The sequence below is a fragment of the Carlito syrichta genome, unplaced genomic scaffold, assembly GCF_000164805.1.
Source record: "Carlito syrichta isolate Samal-C Ts95f unplaced genomic scaffold, Tarsius_syrichta-2.0.1 Scaffold111480, whole genome shotgun sequence".
Taxonomy (NCBI): Eukaryota; Metazoa; Chordata; class Mammalia; order Primates; family Tarsiidae; genus Carlito; species Carlito syrichta.
Window position 1 is genome coordinate 242,683 of NW_007055576.1, and position 15,819 is coordinate 258,501.

The window sequence follows — 15,819 nt, forward strand, 5'->3', positions numbered from 1 at the left end:
GAGGCCCCCGAGCCAGCCGTGGCGCTCAACAAGTGCGTGCCGAGCCGCGGGGGCGAGCGTCGTGGGGGCGTCTGTGGGAGGGGACAGGTCCCAGCCAGGTCACCTACAGGTCTGGGTGGGCACGAGGAGGCAACCTGGCCACCCTGGAGGTCTGGGTGGGCACGAGGAGGCAACCTGGCCATTTATTGGATCTGGGTGGAGATGAGAGGTTCAGCCTGGCCATCCTCCGGGTCTGGGTGGGCACGAGGGGGCTGCCTGGTCATTTATTGGGTCTGGGTGAAGATGATGAGGCCCTCTGACCACCCTGCAGGTCTGGGTGGGCACGAGGGGCAGCCTGGCCACTTCTTGGGTCCAGATGGAGACAACCGATTCAGCCTGGCTACCCTCCAGGCCTCTGTAGGCACGAAAGGGCATCTTGGCCACTTCCTGGGTTTGGGTGGAGACGACAGGTTCAGCCTGACCACCCTGCAGATCTGGATGGACATGAGGGGGTAGCCTGGTCACTTCCTGGGTCTGGGTGGGGACGACAGGTTCAGCCTGGCCATCCTGAAGGTCTGGGTGGGCACAAGGGGGCAGCCTGGCCACTTGCTGGGTCTGGGTGGAGATGATAGGGCAGCCTGGCTGCTAGCTGGGTCTGGGTGGAGACGACAGGTTCAGCCTAGCCATTTATTTGGTCTGGGTGGAGATGAGAGGTTCAGCCTGGCCACCCTGCGGGTCTGGGTGGACCCGAGGGGGCAGCCTGGCCATTTATTGGGTCTGGGAGGAGATGAGAGGTTCAGTCTGGCTACCCTCCGGGTCTGGGTAGACACGAGGGCAGCCACTCTTCAGATCTGGGTGGAGATAGGATCCTGACATAAAAACCACCAGCCTGCTTTCAAGTCTCCACAGGGAGCTGACACCCTGGGTCTGGGGTCCAACCTGAAAGGTGAGGTGCTCTGTACAGGCTCCAGTGAGCAAGCACTTCCAGTTACTGAGTACACACCCACAAGCAGTACTTTTTGTAGTGTGAATCATGAGACTGGGTCTGTGCACACAAAGGGGACATGAAAAGTGGGATATGTCTACAGAAAGTTCTGTGTGCCATTTGCTCTTAGCCACCCTCCTGAATGTCATGGAAAGCCTCTGCTACCCCAGTGCTCCCGTAGGGTAAGCTGGCTTCAGCTGGCACACGCAGAGGCAGACCTGGGGGAGGACAAGTGGCTGTGTGTGCAGACTATGTGATGGGATGGCTGTGGAGGAAGCTGACTCTGCTGTTTTCTGCTCATCCTAGTCTTGGGTTGTCCCCTTCTGGCCCATGTTTTCAGAATTTGGGGGGTGGTGAAGCAGAGAGAGATGGGTGTCAGGGTGTGAGAGCAGGGCATGACACAACCTTGCTTCCTCCGTGAGGAAGGAGAGCTTGGATGTCCCCAGCAGCACTGGCTGATCACTGTTGTCCAGGGATCTCCACGATGTGTGCTGTGCAGCGGAGCAGAGCTGGGCTCTTTCCAGAAAGACTCCCGTGCACCCTGGAGTGGGGTGGTGGGCACTTGGGATGTTTCAGGGGCACCTCTGCCTCCTCTTCCTCACTGTCTGGGTCTTGTTTTTCCTTGGCAGTTTGGTAACTCTTATTCGACATCCATCTGAATTAATGAATGTTCCTCTTCATCAGCAACAAAACAAATGTACAACGCTAGTGAAAAATAAAACCGCTGCTGCAGCTACTGCTTTGCAATTCACATACCCGCTCTTTACTGCAAATGCTTGCTCCACTAGTGGAAACTCCAATCTTTCACAAACACAGGTAGGGAAAACTGTTTGTGAGGTGTTACTGTATTAAAGAGATGCATTTTAATTATTTTTGTTAAGTCTGAATGATTTTTTCAAAAAGCTTACCCTTTTAGAATTGAGAGTATATCGTTTGGGAATATTTCATTTTATTATTTTTGAGTCAGGGTCTTACTCTGTCCCCCAGGCTGCAGTGCAGTGGCAGGATCGTGGCCACTGCAGCCTTGCCCTCTTGGGCTCAGGTGATCCTTCTGTGTGTGGCTGGGACTACAGGCACACACCACCATGCCCAGCTAATTTTTTGGTTTTTTTGTAGAGACTAGGTCTTGCTGTGTTGTCCAGGCTGGTCACCAAATCCTCAGCTCAAGCAATCCTCCTACCTTAGCCTCTCAGAGTTCTGGGATTACAGGTGTGAGCCACTGTACCTTGCCGTGAAAATATTTTAAAATCCCCCGTGCAACTTAAGTTATTCAAGTTACATAGTAATAGCTTTGGTGTTACTTCTAAGTGCATTTTATTTGTGCAGTAAAGAGATTTGCCACATACTGATAAAGTTCCTGTTGCTTCATTTTTTTCAGAGTTCTAGTAACTCATGTCCTATACTTGAAGCTGCCAAGCACCAGGATATTGGATTGCCTAGGACATTTTCTTTCTGTTATCAGCAAGAGATTGAGTCCACTAAACAGACTTTAGGTAGAAACAAAGCTCTGCCCGAGCAGGTTTGGATTAAAGTGGGAGGTAAGCTGTGAAGCAGTAGTGATGGGCCTGGTTGCCTGCCTGAACCTCCCTTGCTGGCATTTGGCCTGGGACGATGGGGAGGGCTGCTGGGACACTGAAGCAGTCTTGGATTTATGTACCTTGGGCCCTCTCCGCCCACCTCCCCTGCTCATCCCACCCTGAACATCCAAATCTCATACCCATCATTGACCTTGGTGTGGAGACAGAGTTCTAGGACTTTTTCTTTTTTTGTTGTTTTGGTTTATTTTTGAGTCAGAGTCTTACTCTGTTACTGAGGCTGGATTGCAGTGGCATGCTTACATCACTGCAGCCTTGACCTGCTAGGCTTAGATGATTCTTCCACCTCGGCCTTCCAAGTAGCTGAATCTACAGGCATGCACCACCACACCTGGCTAATTTTTGATTTATTGTAGAGACGAGGTCTTGCCAAGTTGCCCAGGTTTGTCTCGAACCCATGGGCTTAGGCAATCCTCTTGTCTCTGCCTCCCAAAGTGCTGGAATCACAGGAATGAACCACTGTGCCCGGCTCCGGGGCTATTTCTTAACAGTAAAATGATGATGCATGAGTGGGACTAAGTGCTGTACTAAAAGATATTCCAGAGAGTGGCCTTGCCCTTACTGCCGTGTGAGAGCAAAGTGAGAACATGTCTTTAAATGAGGAAGTAGGCAATCACCAGGACATCAAATCTGTTGACATTTTGATCTTTGATTTCTCAGGCTTCACAACCTTGAAAAATAAATTTCTGTTGTTTATAAGTAAAAAAAAAAAAAAAAAAAGGCAGTAAAATGATAGACTTACAGAAGTGTCCACCTGTCTTTAAGTCACAGAAAACACTTTGTAGATTTGTTTTGTGTTTTATGTTCTGTGAGGCAATGTCTGCAATCTGCTAAAGGCTGTCGGAGGGTGGGTCATAGGGGAGGACACTGCAGGTGGCAAGGGACTGGTGACTCTGAAAGGTTTGGAAAGAAACATGCAGGCAAGCTGCTGACTTTGAAAGTTCACTCCCAGTCCCCTCCTCCCTGGAAAGCAAGTTTCTTGACTACCCAGTAACGTAGCACAGCTGACTCGAAGCTTCTCAGGAACTGGGGGTGGGCAGGGCGGGATGAGGACCCCACCTCTTCCTGTTTGTCACTTATTTCTCTTCCTGTGACGTTTTATGCTGAAGCTTGTGTTAACGTGTGAGGCATCAAGATGAGGATTGAAGCTGTTCCTGTGCTGACCCCTCATGTTGAAGAGTAGACTTTCCCCCTAAACGCTTGACTTCCTCTGTTCTCTTAGAGCACTTTCAAACTGACGTCCGTGTTCAGTGATTCATATCACTATGGGGAGCTTGGCTTTATATGATGTATGAACATGCATCACACCTGCTGGTCCCATGTGGTGGAAATTAGACTTGTATGCACAATGTAGTGTCAAAGCTGGGATGCTACTTCTCACTCCTTGGAGAGGAGAATCACTCCTAAGGCAAGCACCTACCTCACCTTAAGCTGCTTTAGTTGTGTTCTCTCTTCTAAGCATTGCAGTTAAATTATTCATTGCCAGAGTATTTATATATAAAGAAAATCTTTTTTGGAGATGATACTTCCTGCTTTCCATTCTGAATTTCAGAAAATGGGAACAACTGGATTTCTCTATTCATAGATAGCAACACCTTTTGATTAAAAAGAGGGACTTTTGACAAGCTTATATCAGTTGCATAACGCTTGGCAGGAATCTTTTAATTTATTGATAGATCCATGATCCATTTTGTAGCATAAGAAAGACTCAGTGCTCTGTGCCACCTGCTGTAGGGCACAGCTCTTCTGTCAGCTCTGTGCTGCTCACCCAATGCTGTTAAGTCTTGGGTTGAAATGCCAAAAAATATATTTAGCATTAACCAAGATACATTAAGAATCAAAAATTAAAATGCCACTTTTTTCTTCTTTTGCAAAGAAGAAGCTCTATGTAAACAAGCCATAAATAAGAGGAATCGGGGTAGAATACGTCAGTTGGACACAAATGTGGAACGAAGAGCCCTCGGAGAGATTCAGAATGTGGGCGAAGGCTCTGCCACCACGCAGGGTGCCTGGCCATCTTCGGAGCCCTCCCAGCCAGCTCTGGGGGAGCAGCCCCAGAGCGGACCGCAGGGAGGAAGGTCTCAGCGTAGGGAGAGGCACAACCGCATGGAAAGGGATAGAAGGTAAGGCTGCACTTCCACAGGCTGGTTGTGTGCTCTTATCTTAGATGTGCACAGCCATCGTAGCCACTGCTGTGTGCTGAGGTGGGAAAGAAGTTAAGAGTACACATTGGCTTTGCTTTGGGTGGATTAGGGACTCCCCCATGCCTCCAGCTTCAGTGGTTGACTGGGATTCACGGCCATTACTTACTACAGAGAAAGGATACAAAGCGAAGTCAGGCAGGGTACAGGGGAAGGTCTGGGGGGACCAGGCACAGGCCCCAGCATTCCTCCTGTGGAGTCAGGGAGTCCTGTGAACTCCTTGGCAGTGTGTTCTGAGCATGGGAGAGATGGTGCCTGGATTGCCAGTAGATATGTCCTGTCACAGAGATGCTCCCTGCCTGGCACGTAGCTGAGTCCTGTCTCCCAGAAGAGCAAGTGTTCAGTGGAAACCGTGTTTGCACAGTCTAGGTACTGTGAACCTCTTAACTAACTCCCAAAATCCAGGTTCCCAGAAGCCAGTTGGAGTCAGCCTTACATGCAGGCCTTTCTAAGGAGAGCGTTCAGGCTGTCATATTAGCTCTTCATGCCAGGCCACTCAGTTCTGCAAGTTTTGTTTGGGTGGGGCTTGGTGCAGTGGCTTGCACCTGTAATCCCAGCACTCTGCAAGGCCAAGATGGGAGAATCGCTTAAGCCCAGGAGTTTGAGACTAACATGGGCAACATAGTGAGGCCTCATCTTTACAAACAAGCAAACAAAACAGGTGTGGTGGCACACCTGTAGCCGCAGCCACTTGGGAGGCTGAGGTGGGAGGTTCCATGAGCCGTGGTCACACCACTGAACTCTAGCCTGGGCGGCAGAGAAAGACCCTATCTCTCAAAAAAATAAAAATAAAGTTGGGAAGGGGAAGGTTAAAGCTGTCATTTACATAGTTTTGTCTGTGGGTTCTGTTTGTACTATTCTGTGTAGACTCAAAAGATGGTTAATGTTCCCCTGTTACACGTGGGTTTTCACACAGCGTTTTCCTAATATATAATTAGTTAGCATAGTCATTTATCAAGTACTGTGTACCAGTTTCTGATGTGAACCCAGGAACTAAACAGTAGTGACTTGAAGCTTCTCTGTTGTACGCTGAGCTAAGGCCCTTTATTTTTGAAGGAGTCTATTAAAGCTAGCTGGGCATCCTCTTATGATACATGTGTGTACACACACTAACTGCAGGACTTCCCTGAGATCATTGTGAATAATAAAGGACAGTTTACCTGTTTGACATTTATTTAATGAAAATGTATTGAGTACTGACTGTGTGCAAAACCTCATCCTGCATGTTGACAGTTTGAAAGTTTGACTTTAGCTCTACTGCTAGACCTGTGGTTAGAATTAAACAAGCTGATATGTCAAGAGTGTTTGGTTCAGTGGCTAGAAGTCTGAGCACACCTAGTGGGCGCTAGTTGTTTTTAGCGTGCAAAGTCCGTAATTGAAATTCCACACATACAGTGTGAAGATGGATGCTGAGGGCCATGTGTTGGGAAGGGGAAGGTTAAAATTGTCATTTATATAGTTTTGTCTGTCGGTTCTGTTTGTACTAAAGTTGCTCGGTGCTACCTTATTAGGACGTTGCATATTACTGAATATGTAATACGTAATATGTAAAAGTTAAGCAAGCAGTCTAATAGTAAGATTCGAGTTGTGAATGAAGTGTTCTCTAAAAGGTCAGGGTTTCAGGGTTTTAGAACCCGAAGCTCTGTGGCTGCTTTTGAGTCAGGGCCCCTCGGAGTCTGAGAGCCAAGTGTGCCTCCCTAGTGTGGGAACGTGGCACGTGGGGGTGGGGGCTCTCAGTCTGGTGAATAAGTGATCTCCCAGAAAACCCACAGGTACAGATGCTGCTCCCAGTCTCAGTGGTTTGGAGCCATCCCCAGTCTAGACTTGAGCGTGGCCATGAGAAGTTGGCAGGGAAAGCGCCAGGGAGCGTGCTGGGGTATGGGGCTGCCACAGGCACCCACGGGTGCTCTGTCAGCCTGCAGGCAGAGAGTGCCTCCAGACAAGGAGTGCCTGGCAAGCATGTGATCTCTCCCATCATGGCATCTGGCTGCAGCTCGTCCATGTGATTGCTTTGGGTTTTGACTATAGGCGCAGAATCCGCATCTGCTGTGATGAGTTGAACCTCTTAGTCCCATTCTGCAACGCTGAGACTGACAAGGCCACGACTCTGCAGTGGACCACGGCCTTCCTGAAGTACATCCAGGAGAGGCACGGGGACGCTCTTAAGAAGGTCAGTCCCCTCTTGCCCGGGTAGCTTTCCTGCAGTTTATCAGCTTCCCATTGGTGGAATCTGCGCTCACCAAGGAGAGCTCACACTGACTACCCTTTGTTTCCTGGACTCGTGTCAGTGCTGAGTCCATTGTGAACAAAGCCCTGCTCATGAATGGCACACTTGTCCTCACTACATTAATCATCTCAGCCTGGACTTGTTGCAGTGCCATGTAGAAATGACCATGATATGGCCATTGTCACATGACACGTAGAGTACATGTGTGCTGTCCTGGGGCCCGAGGGTGTCTGGGCCATGATGTGTGCTCCCAGAGAACCTTCTGAAGGGATAAGAGCAAGGATAGAAGGACAGAAGTGCAGATGAATGTCCGGTAGGGAGTCTGGACTTCAGATATGGGCAGAGGGCATGCCAGTGCCATCTCCATGGCTGGGTGACTGGGGTGAAGCCGGGGCCTTTGCAGGCCTGCTTTGCTGGCTCCTGGAAGCTGAGGCCACCATGGTCCTACCTGCATGGTCCAGACAGTGACTTGCAGTGAGCCTGCTTGGTTTGAGTGAAGGAGTAGTTGGCCCTTGGTGGTTTAGAAGGAGGAGCAGAGGCCACAGGGCTGGTTTGGGGCTCGGTCCTGGGGTCTCTGGTCCAGGTGCCAGCCCAGAGTTTGGTGACCAGCCAGGGTTCTTGTTCCTCCAGGAGTTGTCAGGCCTTAGTGAGATGAGTCTGCAGGGTCCTGGCTGTGCCTTGTTCAGACTTTGGGATGGTCCCGGAGAAGCTCAACTAGAGTAAGCTGAGCCTCTGTGCCAGCATAGACGCTTCTGAGAATGTTCTGGGTTGTGATGGTGCTGGGGCCCTGGGCAGAACCCGCCTATATTGTCCCTCTTCTATGTCCATGTGATGTTTGCCTCTTATGAGCTACATAATTTCATACACTCTTTATTTTCATGCTACATTTTATTGCATTTTAAAGCAATGCTGTGTAAACCCTAATTGGATCATTTATGGTTATTTTATAATGCAGTTACTCTTCAATGTTGTTGTTAGAGATAGCCTGTTGATTTGTTTTAATAAAATAAAGCTTTTATATTTTAAAAAATTATTTAATGTTTGGCTTTTTGTACCTATTAGTAAATTATTATTGATATAAACTCCTCAAATATGACAAAGGCATTTGTAGTTTTTAAAATAAAAGATGTTTGTTAACTATATATACTCAAAGGTTAAGTAGATTAAAATTTATGGATATTTTATTGTGTAAAGTTTGCTGGGTATTCCTGCAATTTAATTATATTGAACTTGTAGATTGTTTCTGGGTCAGATCATTAACCCCATTGAGACAGAGGTTGATATGTCTGCCAGCAACCTGCTTGGGAGAATCAGGGTGCAGGCAGCCTCAGCGTGCAACCTTCTGTTTCCCCAGGGGCTTCCCCTCCTCCCTATACACTTTCTTCTTAAGATGCAGCATGCAGAATTTTAGGTGGTTTCTCTGAAGTATTTTAGAACTCATTCCATTTGACAGCTCTTTCCTCTTGTGACCAGGCACTGCGGAGGGTGCTGGGGTATCCTGGATGTGATGGAGGGAGGCACTGGACAAGGACACAGTAGCCCCCTGCTTGAGTGACTTCTGCAGAGGGACTGCTGAGGCCTGGGTGGGGCAGTACTCCAAGGCCCAAGTGAGGACCAGCATCCCAGAGCTGTGGGCCGCTGTGCTGTGGGCCTTGGGGCGGGTGCTACTCCTCGAAGACCGCCTGCCTGCCAGCCACATTGCCAGGCATGGCCTAAGGTGGCAGGATCAGGCTGTGGGCTGCAGGTGTTGGGTGGGGAGTGATATGCCCTGACCCTTGTCCTGTTGTGGTGGGTATGCTGGACTTTAGGAAGGAGAGCTGGGGTGAGAGTGACAGTTGGGGATATGCTGGCTTGCCAGGTGATGGCGAGGGCTCGAAGCTTCTTATGTTTGTAGTGGGGCTAGACATGGGACGTGATGGAAAAGAGGGATCGCTAAGTTGAGGTTGGCTTGGCAGCCAGCTGGGCAGGCCACCTTCTGACACAGAGACAGGGGAAGCTCCACCTGGGCGTTTCCGGGGCATTGGGCAGAGTGCTGAAGGCGACAGACCAGTGTGGGTCAGGGCAGGTATCGCCAGCCAGGGGGGACTCACTTTGAGTTTATCTTCTGGTGACCACAGGTGGGGCCATGAGTATGTAACCATCACCTGACTGAGCTTTGATCAGTGACTGACTCATGGTTCAAAGCAGTTCCAGACAAGTCTCTAGAGACAGGCCTTCTCCTAACAGCCCAGGCCCAGCTTATGCCCCGCTACACCGGTGATAGTTATGTTGTCCTCTAGTGCCCAGTCTGTGCTCAGATGTCCCTGACATGTTCTAACTAATTTATATAGCTGTTTCTTCCCATCACAGCCCTGCTGTGAACTGTGCATTGCATTTGATGATCTCTAGTCCCTGAGTGGCAGGGACCCACTCCGAGTGCTTCACTAAGGCGTTAGGCATGGAGAGGTGGGGCTGGTGTCTAGGGTGCTCCTCATGCTGGGCTTAGCTGGCTGCTGTTTTTGGTAATTTTAAATTTTGGTGTAGTTTCGAACTTACAGAAAAATGGCAATAGAACAAAGAGTTCCCTGCACACCTGCCCAGGGGTGGCCAGAGTCCCCGCCTGTCTGGGCTCTGTTCCATGTCCCTGTCCTTCCCAGTCTCTTTATGTCTATCTGTTGGGCCCATTAGACAGCGAGTTGCAGGTACCTGGCCTCTTTATTCCTAAATGCTCCCGTGCTTACTCAACAACAAATGCATTATATAAACCAAATGCTGTGATCCAAAGCAGGACATTTGACACTGGTGTCACACTGCTGTCTCCTGTATTTGGGTTTTGTCTGTTGTTGTGACAACACCCTTCACAGCCTTTTCCCCAGTTGAGTTCCACTGGGATTGCCCGTCGTGGTTGATGTCATGAGACGCCATTTTAATCTGAGGCTCTCGGGATTACTGGGCATTCTTCTGCTGTGCATGGCCATTCCCTTGTCCCCAAGTGGGTCCCCATACACCATCTGCAGTCAGGCCCTGTCACCCACTCAGGGACTGCCCTGTGCCTCCTGATCTGCTGACAGGCTGTGACCTCTCCGGTTTCCCCCGGGACACGCAGACCAAGTCCCTTGCAGGCAGGCACCCCTGTGTCTGCTCCTGGCTCCCAGCACGCAGTGCAGCTGGCTTCAGGTCTCCTCCTCCACCTCCCCTTCTGCACCCCGTGACCCTGCCCCAACACTGTTCGGCGGGTGGTAGGTTAAGGCTGACCCACTGGCCTCTCAGTAGTGTGGATACTCTGCCATTCTCTTACCAGCCTCCAAGATGCGCTCTCCCTCGTGGGGTGCCTTCTTATCCCCCACCTTCCCAGCAGTGGTGTCCGACTGAGTCCGTGGTCCTGGAGCTGAGGGGCTCAGGAGATGGAGTCTCCCCAGTCGTGTACTGTGTCCAGAGATCCAGCCCTCCAGGCTGAGACCCCTGCCTCACCCTCCCCAGACAGCCCTAGCCTTCTCTCATGGGGAGGGAGGGTGGGCTGCCCCACTTGATGGGTAGTGCCCGGGAAGGGGGCCCTTCCTTGCCGAGACCCATGGCTATCCCTTGGGGCCACCTTCCCCTACAGATCCTTTCGAGGGCCCGCGAGTGCTGCCTTTTCTTGTCAGCAGGGTCGACGGTGCTCACATTCCACTATATGCCTTCCAGAATGTCATTTTCATGAGCAAACCTACAGGATTTTGTGAGTGATGACTCGCGTGCTCTGTGTCCATGCGCACATGAAGCCCCTTCTGCAGTGGACACCCAGCCAGGTGGATATTCTGTTCTTCTCACATGCGGAACCCGACCATGATGGCCTTGAAGGGACTGGGCACTGTGGCCTGCCAGAAGTGCATGGCCACTGGGCACTCCTGGGAGATGGGTACCCACACAGGCACCTTGGCAGCACATGTGGAAGCACGGAGGGAGGAGCAGGATGCCGGCCCGTCTAGACCTGTGTTCAGGAACATGGTGAACCATGTCTGGTGACTCGGTGTTCACGTGCTGAGTCCTGCTGGGAAGTGTGCGTGGAGCTTGGGTTGGGAGCTTGGGGACCATTTGCTGAGTCACTGCTGGTTTTGTGATGTCTTTGTTATCGTTCACTAGCACAGAGGCCATCCTGTGGAAGGCCAAAAGACAGGTGACACCTGTCCCAGTTCCTGTGGAAACTGAATGTTTGCTTCGTTCTCTTTCTAGCATGTGTGAAAGAGTCCCCCTTGACTGCCAGCAGCCTCTGTGGCTTGGCTGTGGCACAGTGGCCAGCACTGTGTTGCGACCTGCCCTAACAACAGTGTCTTGGAGGAGACCGTCACTCTTTGCTCTTTGTCCTGAGGTGTGTGTTGTCCTGAGGTGTGTGTACCTTCTTCACCTGTGGGGTCCTGGGCTCCCTCCTCTGCCACACCCTCTCCTGGGGCCTGCTGGCAGGGTCTTCCTGGAGAAGCCCCTGGGGCTTGCTCTTGGTTTTTGTGTGAGCCAGTGGTAGTGTTTTTCTATCATAATTTGTATTTTTCTTTATTATTTTAAAACCTTATTTCTGTCATTTCCTTTTTTCTTTAAGTTTTAATTTCTCTGGTATCTTGAAAGACTTACTTTCAGTCTTGTTTTTGAATCAATCAATGCATCTGAAGTAAACTTGTCTGTGTGCTCTTTTGGAAACACCCCACAGGTTAGGGTGTGACGCTTTCGTTGTCTCTTGGTGCTAAACACCTTGTAACTCTGACTTGCTTGCCTCTGCAACATACACATTCTCTGGAAGTAGAATTTAAATTTCCATATATGTAGGAGTCTTTTTCTGTCTTTAAAAACAGCTTCTGTCTATTTCTCGTGTTTATAATGTGATCAGAAGATGCTCTATATAACAAGGCAGTTTTTAAAAACTTTTGCAACTTCCATTGTGACCTTGTGTGTGGTCAAATTTTTTTTTTTTTTTTTTTTTGAGTCAGGGTCTCATTCTGTCACCTAACCTAGGCTGGAGCACAGTGGCACAATCACGGCTCATCACAGCCTCGACCTCCTGGGCTCAAGGGATCCTCCCACCTCAGCCTCTCAAGTAGCTAGGACTACAGACTGCATCACCACATCTGGCTAATTTTTAATTTTATTTTGTATTTTTTGTAGATACAGGGTCTTGCTATGTTGCCCAAGCTGATGTTGAACTCCTGGGCTCAATCAATCCTCTCACCTTGGCTTTGCAAAGTGCTGGGATTACAAGCATGAACCACTGCGCCCGGCCTTGTATGTAGTCAATTTTTAAAAGTCCTGTGATTATTTGGAAGAATGTGCTTTCTCTGTTTGGGGATCTGCTTGTCTCTTTCCAGCTCCAGGAGACTAGACAGCACAATTTAACACCACTGCTGCCCAGCCATTCAGAGTAAAGACAGACGCTCAGGACCAGCCTCATCATTATGTGAAAATGGCTCAGAAAGTCTCTCAAGCACTTTCTTATGTCTGAAGGATGACTGCTTTCTTCTTTCTGACTCTCATTTAGTTAATCAAAGAGGGAAATTCTCCCTTACTGAGCACAGGCCCATGTTTCATATGTAGGCCCTAGGTGTCAGGATATAGGAAGTTATCAAGCACTTCGTCTTAAATTGCATCCTATGAGCATGTTTATATGCAGATATAGCTTCTGTGTGTGGTCACATCGGAAATGGCAGATTGCTCTGGTTGGATTGTCACTTAGCTTGTGGATGGGTGGAATGTTATGGCCACCCCAGATGACTCAAGTGACATCAATGGCAGCAGAGTGCTTGTCTCTTCCTGGCCTTGAATTAAGAATAAATTTGCTACAACACGGTAACAAAAAGACAACAGAAACTGAAAAGCGGGCAGAGGCCTTGAATAGAGGTTTCTCCTGAAATGCACAGACGGCCAGTAAGCCCAGGAAGGAATGTGCCAAGTGCTTGCCATTAGGATATATGAGCCAGAGCCATGGTGAGATGCCACTTCACGCACGTCAGATGGCCTCAAAAAACACCAGAAAGCAACAAGTGCTGGTGAGAATGCAGACAGACCCAGAACCCTTGAATGTTGCTGGTGGGAATGTGGAACGGTTCCACCACGTGGAAGGCAGGACGGGGTGCCTCAGAAAGCTGAACATAGAATTCAGAGTTGAAAATGGGACCAGAAGGATGGTTTTTTGTGGATGTTCACAGCCGTGCCATTCAGAGTAGTTGGAAGGTAGAAACAAGCGGTGCCCACCGACAGGTGAATGGGTAGATACACAGTGACTGTTCAGCCATGAAAAGGAAGGAAGCACTTGACAGGTTACAGCAGGGGTGGCCCAAGAAGCTTTGCAGAGTGAAATGTGTCCGTTCCAGAAGATAAACACTGCTTGATTCCACTGCACAAGACACCCAGAGTTGTCACTTCTTAGAGATGAAAGCATGAAGGGGGCACTGGGGGTGGGGGCAGTGAGTATTGAATGGGGATGGTTTCTGTTTGGGCTGGTGAAAAAGGAAACTGGTGGTGGCCTCACAGCCCCGCGCGCGTGCTTGGCATCCCTGGACCATGCACGCAAAAGTGCTTACTGGCACGTTTTGTTACAGATATTTTACTATGCTAAAAAATATGTAGGGCTGGATTTAATTATGTAGAGTGTGATGTGGCAAGAAGACAGAAATTTCCAAACATGCACAAGACCGGAGAGAACAGTGACCTCCAAGCCTTGAGACTTGTCTCAGTCCCGCCTCCCGCCCTCACTGAGCTACTAAGGCATCTCCAGACATCATTCACACAAATGTCTCTGAAAAGAAAGGGCTGTCTAAAGACGGGGCCCCAGCATCACTGCCATCCCAGATGCCACTGTCCTTAGCACCCACCTCCGCTCAGGGTCCTCAGGGCTCATGCCAGGTTTCATGGTCACCTTATCAGAATCAGGATCCAGATGTTGCATCTGGCTGGTAGCTTTTAAATATCTTTTAATCTATGGTAGTTCTCCTTCTGCTTTTTTTTTTCCTGTTGATCTATTGAAAGCTGAATAATTTGTCCCGTAGACATTCTTGCCTTCTACACTGGGCTTGTCTGAGTGGCTCTTGCCCTCTGTGGTGTCCTGTGGTTCCCACAGGCTTGAGGAGACTGAGGCCATCTACCTGGGCTTCCCTCCTGTCCTTGCCTCTCCTTCTGTGAGTGGAGACTGACCCAACCATTATGATTGAGGAATTTTGAAAAACAGAGAGGTGGAGTGGCAAGTGGCAGGAGCAATGGCCCTCTGTGAGCATGCCCCCCCCACCATGTGCAAAGCCAGCTGTGAGGGGCACCTTCCCTGTGCTGGCCTCCAAGCACTCACTGTGCAGGGGAGTGGAGGAGGGGAAGTTACCGCAGGACACTTAAGAATGGTTTAAATGGTAAATTTATGTTATGTATATTTTGTGTCAATAAAACTAGTATGCCTGCTTTTACAACATGGCCAGACATTTGGGGAGTTTATTGGAAAAACTAAATAATGATACATGTGCAGGGTAACTGCTGTTTGAGACAAGTGTGGGAATCCCTGTGTTTATCACTTGTACCCCCATGAGGTGTGGTTGTTTGGAAGTGCTTACTCAGCTCTCAGTTCCACCCTGTTGTGCTTGGGAGGAGAGCAGCTCTAACGTCTACGAATCCAGTGCATTGACGATCACTTCTTGACTTTAGGAATTCGAGAGTGTGTTCTGCGGTAAAACTGGCAGAAGGCTAAAGCTGACCAGACCAGACTCCTTGGTGGCCTGTCCTGCACAGGGGAGTCTTCAGAGCAGCCCAGCAATGGAGATCAAGTGATGGGACTGGGCGGCATAGGCCAGGAGGGAATGGCCTCGCTTCGTGATCGCACATGTGTTCTGGGACCTGTACCAGCTGTGGCAGCACAGGCCCAAGGACACGACTCCAGCTGCCAGGCCCCAGTAGGGACTCGGAGCATGCCCTGTAACAGCACTTATCTAGAGGGGGACACTTGTCCACTAAGGTCTTCTTAGACCACTCGCGAGGAAGACATCTTGATAATTAGTAAGTACTTTTTCAATTATCTGTCTGATTCCATCATGTTTTCTTAACATGATAACTTTAAAAATTAACATCCTTTGTAATTTGTCTTGAAAGTACATTGCTTTTCACTTATTTATTTACATTTTAAATCTGTCCCTTTAGCAATTGGAATGCGTTAAATTGTTTTTGACTAGAAGTAGTTTGGAAATTTCATTTCATTGGTTCTGTCACTCCCCTGTCAGGCGTCCAGCACGTGGTGCTATATTGCAAAAGCTGGACAATTTTAAGCCTTTTTGCTAAAAATTCTCCAGAGACTTCCTTTAAAGCTACTTTTGTCCACACATGAAATGTTGTCTCAGTAGATTGCTTAAATGCATATTGAGAGTCATTATTTATGTGCAATAAACTGTGGTGTTTGGAACTGAGTTTTTCCAGTGAGTGGCTTTATTTATCACAACAGGTAATACCAGCAGGTGTTAGTGCAATACAGAGTCACCATCCATACTGTTCATTGGAGATGCTTGTACACAATCGTGGGTAAATCAGACCAGACCTTGGTGTCGAGGGGACACTGTACACTGAAGTCTTTATTTTTGTTACACTGCAGCCAGTCATTCACCTGGAGAGCTAATATATAATTTTATTGGGATTATATTAGTCTTTACTCAAATGCTGTGTGAACAAGCTGCTGTGTATTTGTCATCTCATGGAATTGAACAGAACTTTCTGTATGCACACCCATGTGCTCTCAGACGCTGGGTTTCAGACTTCTGCCTGGGGCTGTGTTGAGGTATGCTGGCAACAGGTGTGGCTACTGTGAGTGGGTGTAGGCAAGTCCTTGGACGATAGCCGGTCACGAAGCGTGCAGGCTGTGAC

The 15,819-nt window shown here is 49.1% G+C and overlaps 1 protein-coding gene across 1 annotated transcript in view; it reads left to right on the forward strand.

Annotated features, from left to right (window-relative positions):
• TCFL5 (transcription factor like 5) overlaps positions 1 to 15,368 on the forward strand; it is a 30,873-nt gene extending 15,505 nt beyond the window's left edge. The window contains exons 7-12 of the mRNA XM_008069578.2: positions 4 to 32; positions 1,594 to 1,780; positions 2,343 to 2,502; positions 4,436 to 4,682; positions 6,789 to 6,930; positions 14,617 to 15,368. Coding sequence (XP_008067769.2) covers positions 4 to 32; positions 1,594 to 1,780; positions 2,343 to 2,502; positions 4,436 to 4,682; positions 6,789 to 6,930; positions 14,617 to 14,739 — 888 coding nt within the window. The 3' untranslated portion in view covers positions 14,740 to 15,368. The remainder of the gene's footprint in view (positions 1 to 3; positions 33 to 1,593; positions 1,781 to 2,342; positions 2,503 to 4,435; positions 4,683 to 6,788; positions 6,931 to 14,616) is intronic.
• The last annotated feature ends 451 nt before the right edge of the window (positions 15,369 to 15,819 follow it).